Consider the following 20,928-nt stretch of genomic DNA (forward strand, 5'->3'; position numbering starts at 1 on the left):
TTTTCTGCGGTTTCATACCGGAGCTCTGAGGAGTCATACTGCTCCCTTACATACAATGCAACTCCCCCACCTTTTCTGCCCTGCTTGTCCTTCCTGAACAGTTTATATCCATCCATGACAGTACTCCAGTCACGTAAGTTATCCCACCAAGTCTCTGTTACTCCAATCACACATAATCACACATAATGGAGCAGAGTAGTTCCGACGCACCTTCACTGGCAGCAAGAAGGAACTGAGGGTGGGGGGAGCACGCAGTTCCCCTTTTACCGCGCCAGGCAGGCTCCACTCCAGGGGTCGCTGAGGTGCTGCCCCCGGTCCCTCAACAGGTACTGCTAGGGAAAAAGCTTCTGGCACTGGTGCACGTGGCGAGCACGCACACCTATTGTGAAATTCACATAAGCAATCATTCGAAGAAGAACTGATTTTACCATGACTGATTAACAAAAAATGTAGCTCAGTTTATATTCATATGGACTATTTTCACTGGAGATTTCTTGTGCAAATGAAAATTTAACTAAGTGTTTCTTAACATTAATTATTTCTAGATTCCCAGCCCAAAAATATATTAAAATTTAATTAACAATCCACCCTAGAGAGAGCAGACTTCAGTCTATATGATTTTCAAACCAACAGGCTGTTATCCAGAGTGATGGGAAAACCTAGCTTGGGTTGGGGATAGAAGGAGGGGGTGGTAGAATTATGCTGTTTCTTTCTATTTCAAAGGCGAAATTAAAGTATTAAAACAAGTAGCATCCATGGACAGCAACAAATAAAGAACATGCTAGATTAGAGTTTTGAACATAAACTCTCCATCTGTATTTTATACTCCCTTTAAAATCAGATAGATAAAAGGTATTTATACAGAGCCAATCACCATGGTATCTAGCTACCAATAACGCAGCTATAAAATGTCTCGGAAAAAAAAAAGAGAACCTCCTCTATCCATTTACTAACTACCAACTGATATTACCACAAAATATGCTACAGAAATGCCGTCTCAGGATTATTACAATGATTTACTCTAATTTTTGTATCCATAGCTAGCTCTAAAATTAAGTTTCAAAAGCATTTTTACCTGTACATTATATCGCCATGTGGACCCTGCTGCTGCGCACTAAAAGTTACACAGAGAACTTTTACATATTGTGCGGTTTCAAGCAAGGAGAAATGAGGCTTCAAACAGGTTCCCAATCTAATACAGTCACAAGAAAAATCAACTTTGGAAATGAAGTCAGGTACCTAAAATGTATGATACCATTTCTCCCTGCAGAGAGCATGTACCTGAATATGACCTGATGCATGAGAATATGCAATTATTCCTATAGCTTAGCCTCTGCCACAGATAACGAGGTGACTATTTAAGGATTCAGATTTATAAGAGCCAGTTTGGCCAATGTCCTGGAGATTGAAAACAATCTTTGTCCTTTGTCCCTCCCTCCAGACATATGTATTATCTTACCTGAGAACTGCCACTGAATCCTGGAGGCTGGCTGTACTCCGTGGAATCGATAATATTACTGTAAAACCAAGAGAAACGGAGCCTGCTTAAAATCAGTCACTATGCACTCATCCTTTATCATTTTCAACCTACGTATTTTTCCTATTACATATAGCAGCAAAATTGTGTTTTAAATTCATTTTGTAGGCATGAAACATAAGCCTTACATAAGCCATACAGAATGAGAAATTGGCTTAGAGAAGAATGTGGATATGTCTTATGTCTACAAGAAATTCTAAATTACTCTTAAACACACTTCTATCCAAGTACAGTCAAGTGTGATAGTGTTACAAACAAAATTTGAGGACAGATGTGTTCTGTATGTAAAGCATGTAGTGTAAGCATACCTTCTACATACTGCTATTACAAAATAATTGTGTAGGTACCCCTTCCTTCCTAAAGGGAGTTACTGGTATTTCATGGGGTCCAAGATAGTGATGTGAAGGGAACAGTCAAAAACCTAGTTTGGAAAATTATTGACCCAGTCACCTTAATATTATAGAGATGATCTCTGGAAGTGTCTGACCTGCCTCTCTTCTCCCCCTCCCAAAAAAAAAACAACCAACCAACCACCAACCCTGGTACTTGAGTTGTGAAGAACAGATCTCTAAGTTGATGTTTAGATCCAGAATTACCGATCAGAAACATTCCTATGGCATGCTATTTTCCAGTTTTGCATACTTTTAATTTTGAAATAAGACACTGAGTTCACCTCTTCTGGATTTTTTTTCCAGAGGCTAGGAAATGAACAAACCACTTCTCTATAAGAACAGTTATTTATGGTTAGTTCCTATCATGTTGACCACCCGCATACATTGACTGAAGCCAAGATTTGAAAAACAGCTTGCCTAAAGTGAGGCACCTAACTTTGTGAGGTACAGTTACATGGTCTGAGGACCCAGCAGCTAGCTACAGACTGCTCAGCACTTTTGCAAATCAGGCCCATTATTTAGCCAACTAAAGTATTTAAACCCTAACTTTAGGCACCAGTGCTTGAAAATCTTGCCTGTAACATTTTATTTCTGTATGATACACAAATCCCTTCCCCAGTACCACTTAGTAATCAGCCTTTATTTGCCCCTGAAGCATTTTTAGACTACCACACAAGAACACTATCAGGTTAAAATTATTTAGTCAACAATCTGTGTTACAAATATCTACTGTAAAAAATTTTGAAAGCCTTGCTTTCACCAGTATTCTTGTCTTGTTTACTTTATTTCATTTGTCTTGAAACAGATTATTCAGTTTCACTTTAATTTCCTCACCTACAATGAATGTTAGATAGAAGTATTGTTCTCACTGAAGATTATGTTTTAATGGGGGAGTGGGGTGGAGGAACAGGTAGTTTTTATAAGGTTACTGGAAATATTTTTATTGGTCTTTCTGTGTAAAATCAATTTTTTCAAAACTCTTATGTTTAGGTTATGGTTGCCAGCGCTGATCAGTGACACTGAAATTTCCGTGTACTACGGGACTACCGACATAGCATTAAGAGCATTTCCACAAGCTATAAATCTAGAAAGCCAAAATACTTGTAATTGGGCTTTAATACTTCACTCCAATATTAATTTTAAAAAAATCTAATAGACGCAAATCTGACTTGAAGAAAACATTAAAATTTTAATACATTTGTAGTTAACTTTTAAGCGAACTCCAACTGCTGATGTCTTAACACTTGCACAGCCAAAACAGAAAAGCTACAAGCAAAAAAAAAAAAAAAAAAAAAAAAACACGTTCTAGGAAAAGAATCATTTTCTATTAGATCTTTGTGGAGGAAAAAAAGTAATAATGCTGCTTCAAGCACATTCAGGGACAATAAACTTTAATCATGGGAGGGTGAAGGGGCAGACAAACAAAATGCATATACCAGTTCCTGCCGGTGACAGCAGGAGAGAGATGCACAGCTGAAAAACAAGCTGTTACAACAGACAGGTACAGCTGGAATTAACAGCAGCACAGCAGACTTAAAGTGTCCAGTCTTATTTTTGCTATAGATATGCTGGTAAAGCAATGTAATCTAGGTTCCACAAGTGTAGATATAATTCCACTATCCACAGACAAATTCTAAGGCAGTTTTGTGTAATACCCTTAGTTCAGGGGTGGCCAACCTGAGTCCGAGAAGGAGCCAGAATTTACCAATGTACATTGCCAAAGATCCACAATAATACATTAGCAGTTCTCCCCCCAACCCCACAGCACCTCCCGCTCCCTCCCCACACCTCCTGATCAGCTGTTTCATGGCATGCAGGAGGCTCTGGGGGGAAGGCACTGCCGGCTCAGGGGAGGGGGCGGAAAAGTTGGCGCCTGTAGCTCCAGCCCCGGAGTCGGTGCCTAGACAAGGAGCCGCATATTAACTTCTGAAGAGCTGCATGTGGATCCGGAGACACAGGTTCGCCACCCCTGCCTTAGCTGAAGTTGACTTGCAGATTCTTGTAATCTTTCTTTTTTTCCAATTATTCAAGTATCTTAAATTTAAAGTCCTGTTAAAGGCTTTTAAATATTTTTGTGATTAAGAAATTCAGCTACATTTATTAATAAATTATAAAAGGCATTATAAAATCTGGGAGCAAAAAAGGGGACAAACATCAACTGTGGGTGGTGGCAACTGGAGCAAGAAGGAGCAAATTTTGAGACAAAACTGGAGTCAATGGACAAAAAATACTGCTTGAACAAAGTGAACCTTGGGCTACCATGTAATTAATTTTTATTGGGTCTCTTCCCAAGGAACTCATGACAGAATGGTTAAATTTTCAATTACTGCCTCAGAAACTAGAGATGTATTCCCCCCATGTCATTTACCACCCAAAAGAGAGACAGGGTGGCCAGGGTTTTTGTTTGTTTTATTGGGGGGAGGGGGAAGGCGAAGAGAAACTTTTTGAGTAGTATTAGTTTTTAATCTTACTCATAATTGTTTGTATTTCCCTAATACACAAAACTAGAAAAACCTTAATCCTATAAAAAAAAAAGTACTGTACCATTACCCCACATAATGTTTCATCACATCTTGCAGAAGTGCACAAAAAAGTTTTGATTTCTTTTAAGCATTCATTACACATGCTGAATACAAATTCAGCAAAGTTACAACAGTGAGGTTTCCTCCAGCAGTATTCACCTACAAAAAATACAGGATTATTTTAAAGTTCGAGAGTGTGGATATAAATGAGATGGAAATAGAAAGTACATAAGCAACTATCACTTTTTTGGCTATGACGACTAAGAGGCAAATGTGGAAAACGGAGAAAAAAGTTGAACTGGTCTTCAAACAGGGTCTAGAGACGTTCAAGCAGGAAAAAAATAATGAAAAACAGTATTGGTGGAGTGGACTACTGAATCAGAAGTAAAAGTGGATTAAAGGATAAATCAGATAGGGCATAGGTCTGAAGGCTCTAAATTTCAAGGCGGAATACTGTAAATCTGAAGAAAAAAACAGAACAAGATAAATTGAACAGTATGACAGTCAAAAGGAAAAGTCTGTTTTCTATCAGCACATATTTAAGGTAACTTTATGCTATTTTATAAAATGCATTAGTAACAAATGTTGATCAGATAAGTTACAACAGGACAGAAAGTATGCTGACAAAGTATGTACTGGTTTAAACACCATTTTAATTAACAGCAAGTTGAAAATATCCATATAATTTAATAAAGTATTTGAACACGGAAAATTATATGGTATAACTATAATACATGAAATATAAATACATTTCATTCTTACTGGTTCACTGCATCTCTAAAAAAGTGTGTTTTTAGGATGAAGTCAGTTAACAGAACTGGAGGATTCAGCAAATTTTAAAACCCCCATCAATTATTCTGTAGTATTCTTTCCAAGGAAAGATCTAGGTTGCAGTTTTTGAACTATTCACCACAACATATGTTCAGTGCTGAAAGCCAAATTAATTTCAGAGAGGAGGAGGTTTCTAGAAAATAAACCCAAAGAATTCAAGTCTTTGGTCATATGAAACCAGACACAGGACCACTGTGTGTCAAGAGATACAGGCTCTCGAAGTCATCCAGCAAGTGAAGTCTCTTAAGAACCTTCACATGCCACTTCTCATTTTAGCAGAGAAACTACAGAACAAGCCCTGATTTTGGCAGGGTCACTGAGGAGTACAGGAAGGGACCTCTCTCAAAAGTTTGGTGAGAGACTACCCCATGTGCATTTTGTGTAAGTCCCTACTAGTCTCTTGTACGAGGTTTAGTTAATGCCAGACTAAATAATGCTTCATTCAAGTCATGCGTTCTGGAGAACAGAGCAGCAGTAAGTGGATCTTGTTACAAAAGGAATGTTGGGTCACAGCAGTGTAACAGTCACATTTCTAAAACCAAGAAGTCCAATGGGCCTACAAGATACATATTTTTTTATATCAAAAGACTAAACTAAAGCAGTTTTAATCAACATAGCTGTGAATAATTTGAGTAGCTTTGGGACCAAGATCTATAGTGGCCCAAGCACATGTACTCTATACAGACCTGAAAGAATTCCAGAAAACCCTTACTAGACTGGCCTACACAGGTTTCAGACCAGATTTTTAAAAAACTGTTTTCAAACACTTCTTTGGCTAGAAAAAAATTATTCCAGGTCCCAAGTGGTATAAAACAGTGCTTGAAAAATTCACTTGTTAACTTGCTTCATGTGACAGAACTAGACTATCTACTTCTGCAGAACTTAACCTTCCATTTTAAGGAAGAGTTTCTAGCCCTTATACTTAAAAAAAAAAAAAAAAAAAAAAGATAATGGTCCAAACGTGAAAAGTAGTGCAGTATCAACTTACTGATCCTGAAACTCCCAGCTTTCCCAAGCATCAGAAGCATGAAATTAAAGACTCATCAGTTTCACTGTTAATATTAAGAATCCTGTGAGTGGCACAAACTATCAAGAATCATGGCAATTTCATGTAGCTACTGCTTGCAGAAGCAATGAGACGCAGCAGAGAAGAGATACACTGGAGTTATGAACTGGTTTAAAAAGCCCCAGAAGAGAGGAACTTGCAGACACCTCTTTTCCCCCCTCTTTTCCCCCCAACTTTAAGACATCTATTACATGATTACGAAAGATCAGAGTCCCAAACAGGATCCAGGAGTAACAACCTTGTACAAATACTAGCAGCTGTTGGGAGGGCTCCTCACCCATCCATTGTCCCTGAAACTCTCCAGTGTAGTACCTCCTAACATCTTTCACATATACCTGTGGGCTATTAGGTTTAGTTCTCCAGCTAGCAGACATGTAGTAAAGTATAAATACCAATCAATCAATCCCCATGCTGGTAACCTCTGGTTTAAAGAGCTACTAAAACAAGTGTTTCCAGAAAGAAAAAAATATCTTTCATATAATATGAAAGATGAGAGCTTGGGGGCATCATAACTTATTCCAGTTGAATAAATATAGGAATGTATGCACAGTGAAATGCACCTTAAACCGAACTGCTGACATGTGCAACTTGGACACATAAAAGGTTAGTCACAATTTCATTTGTAATCCAGGGCACATAATATCCCAGACTGAAAAAATCCCATCAACAATACACTAGAGAAATGACATTTCAATCTAACCACCGAGAGCAGGCAGGTGGGTAGAACCAATGAGTCTGTTAAATTTAAAAATCTGACCACGAGAATATGCAAATTTAACCTTCCATATTGAACAGGAAATCAAAGGTCATTCACTTATTTAATGTGAAATTGTTTTGGACATTGTATGTGCCAACCACCACAAATTAAATACATGATGTTAAAAGCACAGACATACGTTTAACACCAACGTTTTACACCCAGCAACTCAGATTGTCTGCAGACTTACCTGTACAGTACTGAAAAGCTGAAAGTTTTTCAAAGCATTCTGGAAAAGGAAGATCTTTAATCCAGCTGCGAACTCACAACACAGCATTCTCTTCACTAATTTATTGGCATGAAAATAAATACCACTGAGAAACAGATGGGCCATGTGAATGTTATTTTTATACGATCCAAGAACTAGTGGAGTTCTGTGCATGGCACGGCTGAGGACTAGAGCCATATGAGGGATCTGCAGCACAAATTTTGAGCAGCTGCAAGCTTCGTACCTGTTCGAAGGCGAGGGGGCTTCAAATTGAGGCACCGTACTATCCTCACTGACCGGGGAATACAAGCCACTCATTTCCTGAAACAGAGAGCCAAGTTACAACAAAACGAAAGAGACATGCATGCTATGGACATCTTTCAAATACATAGTTTTGGTTTTGTATAAATTAATTTTTGTAGTAGGTAAGCACAGGCATATAATTTTGCTTAATTCATACATAGGAATCTTTGCTCTTTCCCCAGTAATGGATTCCTATTTCCTGCTACCATTCCAGTTGGTCTTCTCAGGGCCTGCTGCCAGTGCATCTTGCTCAAGGATCAGGGAGGCTTGCATCTTACATATTAGAGATCAATGGTTCTATCTGAGAGATATGCTGCCGCCTCCAGCTCAGAAGCAGGAATCTGACCATTTCCCCCCAAAAAAATTCATATTACATTGCAGCTCACTTGTTCTGCAATCACACTACTAAGACAGATACAAACTTAGTCCTAAAACAGCTTTTGAAACTGCAAAGGAATGTGGAATTTGGGTCAAGGCAAGAATACATGGGGGGCTGAACAAAACCAGAAAAGATTAAGTTACTCATTAGGCTTCAGCAGCATCACCTGCCACTGATGGGGAAAATGCACAATCTAGTAGTCTGGTTAGATTCCCAGTTGCTATTGAAACATTAGGTAGAAGCTATGGCCTGGTCACCTCCCCGCAACACACCTTTTAAAAATCTACATATAGCCAAGATGTTGCACCTGTTTCTTTCAGAGGTGGACAGATCTTGCAACTATCATGCATGATTGTCACCTCCAGATCAGATCACTGCAATGTACTCTACATGGGGCTACATCTTAAAATTGGTCTAGAAACTGAAGCTGGTGCAGAATGCTGCAGCTCATTAGTTACAGGGTACATGATCTGAGAGCACACAACCAACACTTTTGGAGCGACACAGGTGACCAATTCTTTACTGGATAGAATGTAAGGTGTTTGTTTCAATGTATAAAGCCCTAAATGACCTGAGATCCTTTTATCTAAAAGACCATTTCTCTCCCCATGTTATACAGCCACAGCTCTACAGCCAATCAGTGGAAGCCCCACTCATAACAGAGAGAAGTAAGTGGCAGGATGTTTTCCAAGAAGGTGTCTCTACTTTGGAACGTGCTCTCCCCTTCATCTGAAACAGACCTACTTTATCAGCTTCAGGAACACTGCAATGCACATTTGTTTTTCCTAAGTGGAGAAAGACTGGGTGAACTCTTGGATTAGACTGAATATTTTTCATAGACTGAAATATGTTTCTATCTGCTGGGTTGATTTGAGTCAGTTATTGGGTGAAGGAAAGTTCCTGGAATTGTTTGTTTTATTTGTATTTTATAATAGAGCAAAGTGCCTAGAGTAAATGAAACTCTTTTACAGAACATGTATACAGTAAGCATAAATAAAGAAATCTAGATATGGGGGCCTGTGGGTACTGGTTGGAGGGCCGTTAACCTGAAAAGGGATGACAGATGCAGGAGCTCAGCTGGTGCCCGAGTAGCTTTTTGGGCAGCACCACTTCATGAAGCTGCAGAATTAGCTCCACAGCCTCTTAAAGCACCAATTCTCCACTCCCAGAGTTGAGCACTGGACAGGACAGAGAAGTAGTTCAGGGAGTGGTCTAGAGAATGAGTGGGGATAGAGCAAGGTGCAAGGTTTAGAAATACTTGGGAAACAAACCTGTACCAGACTAGAGTGCCCTATGAGGATCCAAGAACACCATATAGAAATGAGAAAAATGAATTGTAGTTCACCTTCTATATAGCAGGGTTTTCTACTTCTGCTTTTCCCAATGCACCCCACTGGAGGACCGCTCCCCTCCCCGCCCCACACACACATTGATCTAACTTGGGATGTTACAAGGCTCTTAGATGACTCAGTCTGCTATAGTAAAACACCACAATTGACCATCTAGTATTTTTTATCATCAATACAATGACTTCTAATGCCAAGTTATTATGCTGAAGTTCTTAAAAAGTAAAAAGGAAACTGGGAAAAAATAAAGTCGAGTACTAGGTTTGAATGGATCCTTTTCACCAAGCTACAGCCTGTATGCATTCAGTAAATTAATACATTAAAGAAAGAGCGTCATCTGTTCATTTTCCCATTATTGAAGCAATGGCCACAAATTTCATGCAGCATCATACAGAGAAGCAAACAGTTTGATGGAAATGAAACACTGCCAGAGTTGCAACGAATGTCTAGGCTCCTCACCTCCACTCGTTTAATATCCTCTTCCAGAACACTCAGCTCTTTCTGGATCTGCTCCAGTTGCTGTAGATGAAAGAAAAGAAATCTAAACCAACTTGTACTGGCACCACCATAGACATCAAGTAATGGACTTAATTTATGGTGCCTAACATAAATTAGCAAATACAATATTTCATATAGCCACTATGCACAGAAGTGTACACATTACCTAGATGCGCAAACAAACTACACTAAATGAAGCTTACAGTTGTGAATTAAAAACAGTACAAGCAAGTTTATATTCTTCAAAAGTAGTCACAAACGGCTCCAGATTATTAAAATGTACTTCTCTAAGCACCTTCCTCACAAGGATCTAACAAATAATTCTTTACAAATAATCGTGGCTTGAAACCTCCTGAGAGCCACAGGGATCACATTACCTTCAATAAAACGCAGACCTCTAACAAAAAAAAAAATCTCTTCTTCAAAATCCTTTATAAAGAGAATAATTAGTACTTACTTTTCATAAAAACATGCCAAGGGTAACCATATCCAGTTGAAATTACATTCTGCCTATTCAAAAAGTGCCATTACATTGCCAGAGTAGGGATCTGTCCAGGGCACCAATGTTACATCTCCATGACACTTTTAAGGAGTGGCTTTGGACATACATCTCATTGAAAGATGGAAACTTAATATTTTAGCGCCCCCTAAAACCATGCAGGTCTTCAATAGCTATTCAGAGGAAAGAGCACCATCTACTCAATCACTAACAACTTCACATAGCTCCTATGCATCCTGTGATAAAGTAGTTTGAGAAATGCAATCCAGACACAACAGAAGGTAGTATATTTGTAAGTTGGCTTTGCTAATAGGCTCTACTATGACTACACATACTGGTAACGGACAAAAGAAAAGCTTCACTGTAGATCTGGTTCCCCAAGACACACAGGACTAGAGAGGACATTACAACAGGCAGCCTGGCTGTCTCAGCAGTATTTCCGCATCAGCTTAATTCACTAAGTTAAATGCCATTGATGACCAGCTTTGGGGTTGTGTTTTAAAAATTGTTACTATCTGGGCAGTTCCACTAAAGAGTGCCAAGATTTCTGGAGATGAAGTACAATGCATCTTTTTAAACAGAAATGTAGAAGCCTCTCAAGTCACCCAAACTCAAAGGCATCTGTATGGTTCATCATAAATTCCAATGCTGATCAGCAAACTGCTCCCAGAAACAGCAGCTTGAGTACTTGAGCTTGGTTCTTAAAGCAATAAAATACTTTGCAGAAAACGAAAACAGATTTCTCTAAAGTACCTGCCACTGAACATAGAGTCCAGTATGTCGACTCTGCTATAGGTAACTCACTAGCACAATCACATTAAGAATTAATTATTTAACATTTTATGGTCCTTGAGGAGAAAAGCCTTTTTAGAGAGGGAAAGGAAAAACAGGTATGGATTTTTAGAAGATTTCTCTTTCCCCAGAGCTAGGTGACACTCTGTTAGTGCACTGATCTCACCCCTCTGAAGTTCTGAGCTCATTTATTTTGGTCACAAATGCAGTTAGTTCAGGGATTTAAAACTAGACTGCTGCAGATGATTTACAAAACCAGCACATGCAGCACTGTATAAGTGGCAGCATAAACTTGAGAAAGCCATACCTAGAATACTAATAGGTACTGTTGGCCTGGTTAGAGGTAATATTAGCAAAGCTGTCTGTAGGGGAAACTTACACAGCATGTGTCCTAGTTATGCTCAGCTCTAGCAGTCAGTGTCATTAATCTCTCAAAAAGAAAAGGAGTACTTGTGGCACCTTAAAGACTAACCAATTTATTTGAGCATAAGCTGTCGTGAGCTACAGCTCACTTCATCGGATGCATACTGTGGAAAGTACAAAGCATGAAAAAATGGGTGTTTTCTCACCCATTTGGGTGTCACACCTGCACATCCACCAATGTGATATATGCCATCATGTGCCAGCAATGCCCCTCTGCCATGTACATTGGTCAAACTGGACAGTCTCTACGTAAAAGAATAAATGGACACAAATCAGATGTCAAGAATTATAACATTCAAAAACCAGTCGGAGAACACTTCAATCTCTCTGGTCACGCGATTACAGACATGAAAGTTGCGATATTACAACAAAAAAAACTTCAAAACCAGACTCCAGCGAGAGACTGTTGAATTGGAATTCATTTACAAATTGGATACAATTAACTTAGGCTTGAATAGAGACTGGGAGTGGCTAAGTCATTATGCAAGGTAACCTATTTCCCCTTGTTTTTTCCTACCCCCCCACCCCCCCACGTTCTTGTTAAACCCTGGATTTGTGCTGGAAACGGCCCAACTTGATTATCATACACATTGTAAGGAGAGTGATCACTTTAGATAAGCTATTACCAGCAGGAGAGTGGGGTGGGGGGAGAGAAAACCTTTTGTAGTGGTAAACACCCATTTTTTCATGCTTTCTGTGTATAAAAAGATCTTCTATACTTTCCACAGTATGCATCCGATAAAGTGAGCTGTAGCTCATGAAAGCTTATGTTCAAATAAATTGGTTAGTCTCTAAGGTGCCACAAGTACTCCTTTTCTTTTTGCGAATAAAGACTAACACGACTGTTACTCTGAAATTAATCTCTCACTTTCATAAACTCCATAAAAAACACATTAAAACATTTCAAAAATGTAGCATGGAGATAAACATCAGGAAATCTGCTCTAAAATTATTATTATTCTATAACATTGTCAAGGTTCCTTCCCCACTCTGAACTCCAGGGTACAGATGTGGGGACTGCATGAAAGACCCCCTAAGCTTATTCTTACCAGTTTAGGTTAAAAACTTCCCCAAGGTACAAACTTTGCCCTGTCCTTAAACCCTATGCTGTCACCACCAAGCGTCTTACACAAAGACCAGGGAAAGAGCCCACTTGGAGACGTCTTCCCCCAAAATATCCCTCCCAAGCCCTACACCCCCTTTCCTGGGGAAGGCTGGATAAGAATCCTCACCAACTGATACAGGTAAACACAGACCCAAACCCTTGGATCTTAAGAACAGTGAAAAATCAATCAGGTTCTTAAAAGAAGAATTTTAATTAAAGAAAAGGTAAAAGGATCACCTCTGTAAAATCAGGATGGTAAATACCTTACAGGGTAATCAGATTCAAAACAAAGAATCCCTCTAGGCAAAACCTTAAATTACAAAAAGACACAAAAGCAGGAATATACATTCCATCCAGCACAGCTTATTTTACCAGCCATTAAACAAAAGGAAATTAATGCATTTCTAGCTAGATTACTTACTAACTAACAGGGATTGAGTCTGCATTCCTGATCTGTTCCCAGCAAAAGCATCACACAGACAGATAGAACCCTTTGTTTCCCCCCCCTCCAGATTTGAAAGTATCTTGTCCTCTCATTGGTCATTTTGGTCAGGTGCCAGCAAGGTTACCTAAGCTCCTTAACCCTTTACAGGTGAAAGGGTTTTGCCTCTGGCCAGGAGGGACTGTATAGCGCTGTATACAGAAAGGTGGTTACCCTTCCCTTTATGTTTATGACATACATATTGGCTTGCAGCGAGAGATTAGAAAATGGCAAAGAAACAAATGGCAGGTGTTTCAGTCATCTGAAAAAAAAAAAAGGGCTCCGTTATATGTACCTAACAACAGAGACTTGTTAGTTTCCAACTTCTATTAACTGTTGCATAAACCTAGAAATGGGAGATCTGGGACTTCTTTTACGATCTGTAGAAGGACAAATCTTTTAAAGAAAGCATCGGCTTATCAGACAGTTGTTTTTACATTCACTACTAAGGACTTGTCTACACTGGCACTTTACAGCGCTGCAAGTTTCAGCGCTGTAAAGTGCCAGTGTAGACAGTGCCCCAGCGCTGGGAGCCACACTCCCAGCGCCTATAGCTTTCCCCTTGGGGAGGTGGGTTGTTTTTTTTTTTGTTTTTTTTTTTAAGAGTGCTTGGAGAGCCATGGCAGCACTTCAACATTGCTAGTTAAACCTGCCCTAAGTAAGGATTGGTCTCATCCTACTCCCTGGAGAGTTCATATTGCTAAACACAAACCATAATATTTAACACAATTGACAGTCTTTGGAATAGCAGTGGGCATTTCAGGTGAGGACAGGCATATTGGGAGAGCTTTGTAAGAGCCCAGAGCCTATATGAGGAGGGGTTTGGTGAGTCAAGACTGAGGTGTACTACAGTCAGGTGGTGCTGCTATAATGTTTAAGCGGCAGATAATAGTATTAGTCTCATTTTGGTGAGTTACTAAGTCTATGCACAAATATTTTAAAAGAAATAAGTCTACATCAAATTCAGCCAGCTAAGCTAAGTAGATGAACATTCAAACACATAAATTTAGACGACATCTTGTGCCATGACATGTCTAAAGAACTGTTTTCATCATGAATATTTTATGTGGTTTAGCTTTAGTCTAACAAAAATCCTTAAGTCAGTTTGTTTTCATTTTGATTACACCCTTCAATAGATAACTGAATTATGCTTTTCATCCATTGTAGGAGGTTTTAGAGCCAGGCAGTTCTTATCCGATCTCTTTTTCTCTGAATAGATAGCCTCATTATTCATAGTAAAGTAACTCCTCACTTGAAGTCTCAGTTAATGTTACCTTGCTGATTAGAGAACATGCTTGTTTAAGTTTCGCAATGCTCCCTTATAACTTTGTTTGGCAGCTGCCTGTTTAGTCCACTGCTTGCAGAAAGAGCAGTTTGTTGTGGCTAGCTGGTGGGGGCTTAGAACCAGGGTGGACTTGCAGCCCCCCTGTAGATCTGGTTCCTGCGGCCACCCAGTAATTGCCAGCAGTTCAGCTGTCCCTCCCCCCTGCCATGTGCTGCTCCTGACCTTTGCCTTGGAGCTGCTCCCAGGAGCCTCCTGCTTGCTGTGTGTGTGTGTCTGTGTGTGAGAGAGAGCGCGCGCAGGGGGCTAATGTCAGGGTGTCCCCCTCCCCCCTGCTCCTACCCCCTGGTTACCCCATCTCTATAGAGCAGGGGGAGGACACTACAGGGTTCAGGACAGAGGGGGCTTGTTGGCAGCAGCTGCTGTCTCAACTTACTGATCTACATAAAAAGGCAATGTACTTAAAGTGGGGTCAGCATACTTAAAGGGGCAATGCACATCTCTCTCTCTCACACACACACACACAAGGTGTGTGTCTATCTGCCATGCTGTTTCCCCTCCCTCCATTTGTGCTGCCCTGTAGAGTGTGAGGTTACATTAACAAAAAGGGGTTAACCCTTGAGGGCTCAACAGAATGCTAGTTCACCATTTAGTAGTAAGACATTCCCTGGGAAATATCCCACCCTCTGACTTCACCACGTCTACCAAGCTTCACAATCATCACTGCTGAGTATAGTATTAAAGTGTGTGTGTGTGTGTGTGTGTGTGTGTGTGTGTGTGTGTGTGTGTGTGTGTGTGTGTGTGTGTGTGTGGTGAAAAAAATTTCCCTGGAACCTAACCCCCGCCCCATTTACATTAATTCTTATGGGGAAATTGGATTTGCTTAACATCGTTTCCCTTAAAGTCGCATTTTTCAGAAACATAACTACAACATTAAGCGAGGAGTTATTGTATTCCCTCCCACCCCCACCCTGTTTTAAGTTTGCACAAGAAAGTCAGACTTGTCAATCACTGAGACAGTAATTGGCTCTATCCATCTTGGAATAGAGCCACTAAAAATAGTTTCAGAGCTGTGCTATACTGAATTTCTGTTAAAATGTATGTAAATCCTATACACAATCTTCTATAGAGCTAAAAAAGGACCAGTGTGATCAGGACTAATTAGAGGGGAAATTTTCAATCCAGTGGGCCTAAAAAAAAAGTTAACCTAGCTATACAGAGACCATACTATCTACAACCAGGTCCATTATTCCTAGTCTGGGACTAATTAGCAGTGAAACCCCCAAGCCAGAAAACAAATATTGTATGGATTTTGTGTAGTGCACACCAGTTTAAAGCTGTGCTTACAGAAGTCTCTACATCGAATTTATAACATCTGATGAATACGTGAACTTAATGCCAAGTAGCTGTCTTGCAAATGTGTAAAACACACAAGTTTTCAGACCATGAAGTCTGATGATCTCTTGTACTGTTTTGTTTGGAAAGGATATGCATTTTATAAGCTTCGTTGATACAGAATTTCACCCACCTTGCAATGGAGAATTTTGATACCTTGGCTTCCTTCTATTTCTGAATAATAGAGGATGAAAGACATCTGATTTCCTAAATCATTTAACCCTTTTGAAGTTAAGTTCTTTGCATCTCCACAATGTACCGTAATTTTCCTTTCAGTGAACAAGGTAAGGATAACAGAATGGAAGACATCTTTAAAGCAAGTCCCTAATTTGAGTAAAATGTGCACTAATGAGATGCCACTGACAGAGCTTCAGTCACCATAACTAGGAAAGTCACCATAAAGAGAAATAATATAGCAATGGGGTGAAGTGCTTCAAACGGAAGCTTTATTATAAACATCCAAAGCTGAGTTTAGGAGGCAACTGAGAAACTCATTGAAGATTAATAAGGATGCCACCCTCATAAATCACTTGCTCTGTGGATGGTCAATTCACTTTTGTTTGTCCATGCCCTTCTATTGCAGAAACAGAAAAGTGTATATTTGTGCCAGATAGTCACTTTCAGACCTAGAAAAATTCCATGTGTTTAATTCTAGGGCATGGGGAAGATTCAGGGCCTGGAGCAGAGTTAAATGGCATAGCCTTCTGACGAAAGTCATAATCTGCTGACAAGAGCTCAAATTAGAACTGGTTCTAGGACCTCTGGCTAAACTGAATTTTCAGTTTAGCTGGACCTAAGGCAACCCACATTTCTAGCAACCTCTAGGAAAGAACGAATCCAGAATGACCAAGGGTAGCTCAGCGGTTTGAGCATTGGCCTGCTAAACCCAGGCTTGTGAGTTCAATCCTTGAGGGGGCCATTTAGGGATCTGGGGCAAAAACTGGGGATTGGTCCTGCTTTGAGCCAGGAGTTGGACTAGATGACCTCCTGAGGTCCCTTCCAACCCTCATATTCTAAGTCAAGAACCGTGCGGGACAAAATCCCTTGAATACAAGTGCAAGTCCCTCTGATATCAGATCAAGGGCTGCTGCTTCATTACAAAAAAGATTAATCTCAGTGATTTAAGTGTTAATCTGGCTGCAAAAAATTCCATGGCCAACTGTGCCTGAGGACAAGGACAGTCATAGCCACTGATATAGCCACACAGACATACGAGACCCTCAAGAAATATCCTTCAAGTTCTTGAGATTTCTCAACAGTCAAAGTCTCAAATAAAGGCTGCAGGATAATGTGCCTTCCTCCTAAATTGATCCTTTCAGAGGCTCCTGACATAACTAAAGAACAAAGGTGAAATCATATGTGGTAAGAAGTGACAACCTTCTTGCTCTTCCAAGGAAGAGAGACTGGGTAATGAAAGGTCAAAACACTGAAGGAAAGCAAAATCCTAGAGGAGAAAATAATTCTAGAGGGGTAGAACTGCATGTTGGATAGTCACAGCAGAAAAGGAGACAAAAGGATGCCTGCTGGGATTTAGGCCCTTTCCTTTGTGGATCCAGGGAATAACCAATTCTTGTTGGATATGAGAAAAGGAGTGGATCTAAAACAAAGGCATCTGCAAGAAAAGCAGGTCCCCCGATGAGCCACTGGACCAGAGTGTGGATGGGGGTCCAGACTACTTCAAAGAGCCCTCAAGACAGCTTTCTATGTAGCTTATTTGGGGAAAGCCAGGCCCACAACCCCTTCCACACAAAGGATCTGAGTACCTTGGATCCAAGGAGATCCCATTATCCTTAGACTCTTAGGGTACCTCAAAGGAGACCCCATTACCTCAGAACCCACAGGCTCCAAGGTGGCCACCTACTCTAGCACATAATCAGAAGCAATTTTTAACTGAATCTCTACTAGATTTAGAGGACCAATGCCCATCACTGGATGTATGTTCATCCTCATGCTTCCTACTGTTCTTAGATCCCCACAGTGTAGGGATTGGGTCTTTAATGTTCATGCAGCACACAGCAGAAAGAGGCTCAGATCCTTATCAAGGCCTCTGGGTGCTAAAGTTAAATAATTAAAATAAAAAGCAGCTGCAGCACCGCCATTATTCAAGGAGACCTCCAAACTCTTTGGGTCTGTCTACACTGGAAACACACATCTGGGTCAATTGTATCAGGCCCAAGAGACTTGGGCTGCAGGGCTAAAAAACAGTAGTGTAGACGCTCAAGCTGGAGCACGGGGTCCAAGCCCCTCCATCCCCTTGCCAGGTTTCAAAGCCTGGTCTCCAGCCCAAGCCCAAATGTCTACCATGTTATTTTTAGCCTCACAGCCGAAGCCAAATTAGCCAGGCTCTGAAACTCACTGTGGGTTTTTCCTTGCAGTGTAGACATACCCTTTGAAGACCTGGCTGCTCTACTCACATGCAAGACATTCAAAGACCACTCTTCTAATGAATGCAAAAACACTGGCTAGGTTTAAACCCAAAAAAGCCTCTCAGCTGATCACAGAGAGGGATATTTTGCCAGGGCAAGAAGGCCTGTATGGTGATGGTTTTCCCCAGAATCCAGACAATCAAGGGGAGAAAATCCTACAAATCTACTACCAGACAATACTTTAAACTATCCTAACAAAAGCTGAGTTCAGGGAAAGGTGAAGTAACACTTATGCTTATGTATTTGGAGACCACTTTGTCTGAACATGCACTTTCAAGTATCTCATTCAAAGGTTTACTACAATGTAAACCATAGCTCCAAGGCAAAACTAAGATTCCTGCAAACAGCCTGAAACCAATGATCCTGCCACCGAAATTTTACAAAGCACAGATTACAGATCTTTTCCTCTTTGGGATAAGTCTCTGGAGATCATTGGTCACAAGAACCTGAGCAAGACAGACTGAAGCTGTTGATGTCTTGAATGTCCTGATGTGGAACCTTTTGCCACATCCATTGTGGAAGAGCTTAGTTTGCAAAGAATTTTTGAGTCTCGTACATTTACTGGAAAATCCCATACGCTTCTGATATCACAACCTCTGTTGTTCAAAGGCTTCATGACATAACAAGTGAAAAGGAATGCAGGGCTTTTTGGAAGAAGACAGGAGTATATCCCAGTGGTCTTACTGTTGGTTTAGCCTTTACTTGTGAAATTTGGAATCTGGAGGTTCCAGTCAGGTATGCAGATAGTTGATGAATCTGGAATACCCACTCAGGACATCTCACCTTTCTCTGCAGAGGAGTGGTTTCTCCCCACCCCCCTAGTTGAATTCCCCCAAGGAGGAGAAACTTTCCCTCTTTATTGATTTGTGGAGTGGTGTGAGGATCAAAGCCCTGAATTCAGGATCTTTAAAGCAGAACTCTTGAGGGAGGAAAGAGACATCATGTGAATCATTAAGAAGGTTAAGTTTCTCTTCCTTATCTATTTTTTAAAAAAATCCTGTCAAGCTTTGGTAAGGGAAAATGACTTTGGAGGCTCTTGGACAGAGCTAGGTGGAGAAGCAGTAGTAATGCCCCTTCAAACTCACCTAGGAAAAAAGTGACAGGGGAAGATCACCTACAATGAATAAATTCACTACTGTCTTTGCTTAGGGTATGTCTACACTACGAAATTAGGTCGAATTTATAGAAGTCGGTTTTTTTGAAATCGGTTTTATATATTCAAGTGTGTGTGTCCCCACAGAAAATGCTCTAAGTGCATTAACTCGGCGGAGCGCTTCCACAGTACCGAGGCAAGCGTCGACTTCCGGAGCGTTGCACTGTGGGTAGCTATCCCACAGTTCCCGCAGTCTCCGCTGCCCATTGGAATTCTGGGTTGATATCCCAATGCCTGATGGGGCTAAAACATTGTCGCGGGTGGTTCTGGGTACATATCGTCAGGACCCCGTTCCCACCCTCCCTCCCCCCGTGAAAGCAAGGGCAGACAATCATTTCGCGCCTTTTTTGTCTGCTGCCAGCCAAAGATGTAAAGGATAGATGGAGTGGGTCAGAACAAGAAATAGACCAGATTTGTTTTGGACTCATTTTCCTCCTCCCCTGTCTAGATCACACTGCAGTCAGTCACAGAGAAGGCGCAGCGAGGTTAATCTAGCCATGTATCAATCAGAGGCCAGGCTAACCTCCTTGTTCCAATAACAACGATAACTTTGGTGCACCATTTCTTATTGGAACCCTCCGTGCAGTCCTGCCTGAAATACTCCTTGATGTACAGGCACACCCTTTGTTGATTTTAGCTCCCTGAAGCCAACCCTGTAAGCCGTGTCGTCAGTCGCCCCTCCCTCCGTCAGAGCAACGGCAGACAATCGTTCCGCGCCTTTTTTCTGTGCGGACGCCATACCAAGGCAAGCATGGAGGCCGCTGAGCTCATTTTGGCAATTAGGAGCACATCAACCACCACACGCATTATCCAGCAGTATATGCAGCACCAGAACATGGGAACGCGATACCGGGCGAGGAGGCGACGTCAGCGCGGTCCCGTGAGTGATCAGGACATGGACACAGATTTCTCTGAAAGCATGGGCCCTGCCAATGCATGCATCATGGTGCTAATGGGGCAGGTTCATGCTGTGGAACGCCGATTCTGGGCTCGGGAAACAAGCACAGACTGGTGGGACCGCATAGTGTTGCAGGTCTGGGACGATTCCCAGTGGCTGCGAAACTTTCGCATGCGTAAGGGCACTTTCATGGAACTTTGTGACTTGCTTTCCCCTGCCCTGAAGCGCATGAATACCAGGATGAGAGCAGCCCTCACAGTTGAGAAGCGAGTGGCGATAGCCCTGTGGAAGCTTGCAACGCCAGACAGCTACCGGTCAGTTGGGAATCAATTTGGAGTGGGCAAATCTACTGTGGGGGCTGCTGTGATGCAAGTAGCTCACGCAATCAAAGATCTGCTGATATCAAGGGTAGTGACCCTGGGAAATGTGCAGGTCATAGTGGATGGCTTTGCTGCAATGGGATTCCTTAACTGTGGTGGGGCTATAGACGGAACCCATATCCCTATCTTGGCACCAGAGCACCAAGCCGGCGAGTACATAAACCGCAAGGGGTACTTTTCGATAGTGCTGCAAGCTCTGGTGGATCACAAGGGACGTTTCACCAACATCAACGTGGGATGGCCGGGAAAGGTGCA

At 41.2% G+C, this 20,928-nt stretch overlaps 1 protein-coding gene across 3 annotated transcripts in view; it reads right to left on the reverse strand.

Annotated features, from left to right (window-relative positions):
* COP1 (COP1 E3 ubiquitin ligase) overlaps positions 1-20,928 on the reverse strand; it is a 226,800-nt gene that overhangs the window by 165,751 nt on the left and 40,121 nt on the right. For all 3 annotated transcript variants that reach the window (XM_073356470.1, XM_073356469.1, XM_073356471.1), the window contains exons 7-9: positions 9,801-9,860; positions 7,558-7,634; positions 1,460-1,517 (exon numbers count right to left, since the gene is read on the reverse strand). In XM_073356470.1, the coding sequence (XP_073212571.1) occupies positions 1,460-1,517; positions 7,558-7,634; positions 9,801-9,860 (195 nt within the window). The remainder of the gene's footprint in view (positions 1-1,459; positions 1,518-7,557; positions 7,635-9,800; positions 9,861-20,928) is intronic.

Source organism: Lepidochelys kempii, chromosome 8, assembly GCF_965140265.1.
Source record: "Lepidochelys kempii isolate rLepKem1 chromosome 8, rLepKem1.hap2, whole genome shotgun sequence".
In the NCBI taxonomy this organism is placed as follows: domain Eukaryota; kingdom Metazoa; phylum Chordata; order Testudines; family Cheloniidae; genus Lepidochelys; species Lepidochelys kempii.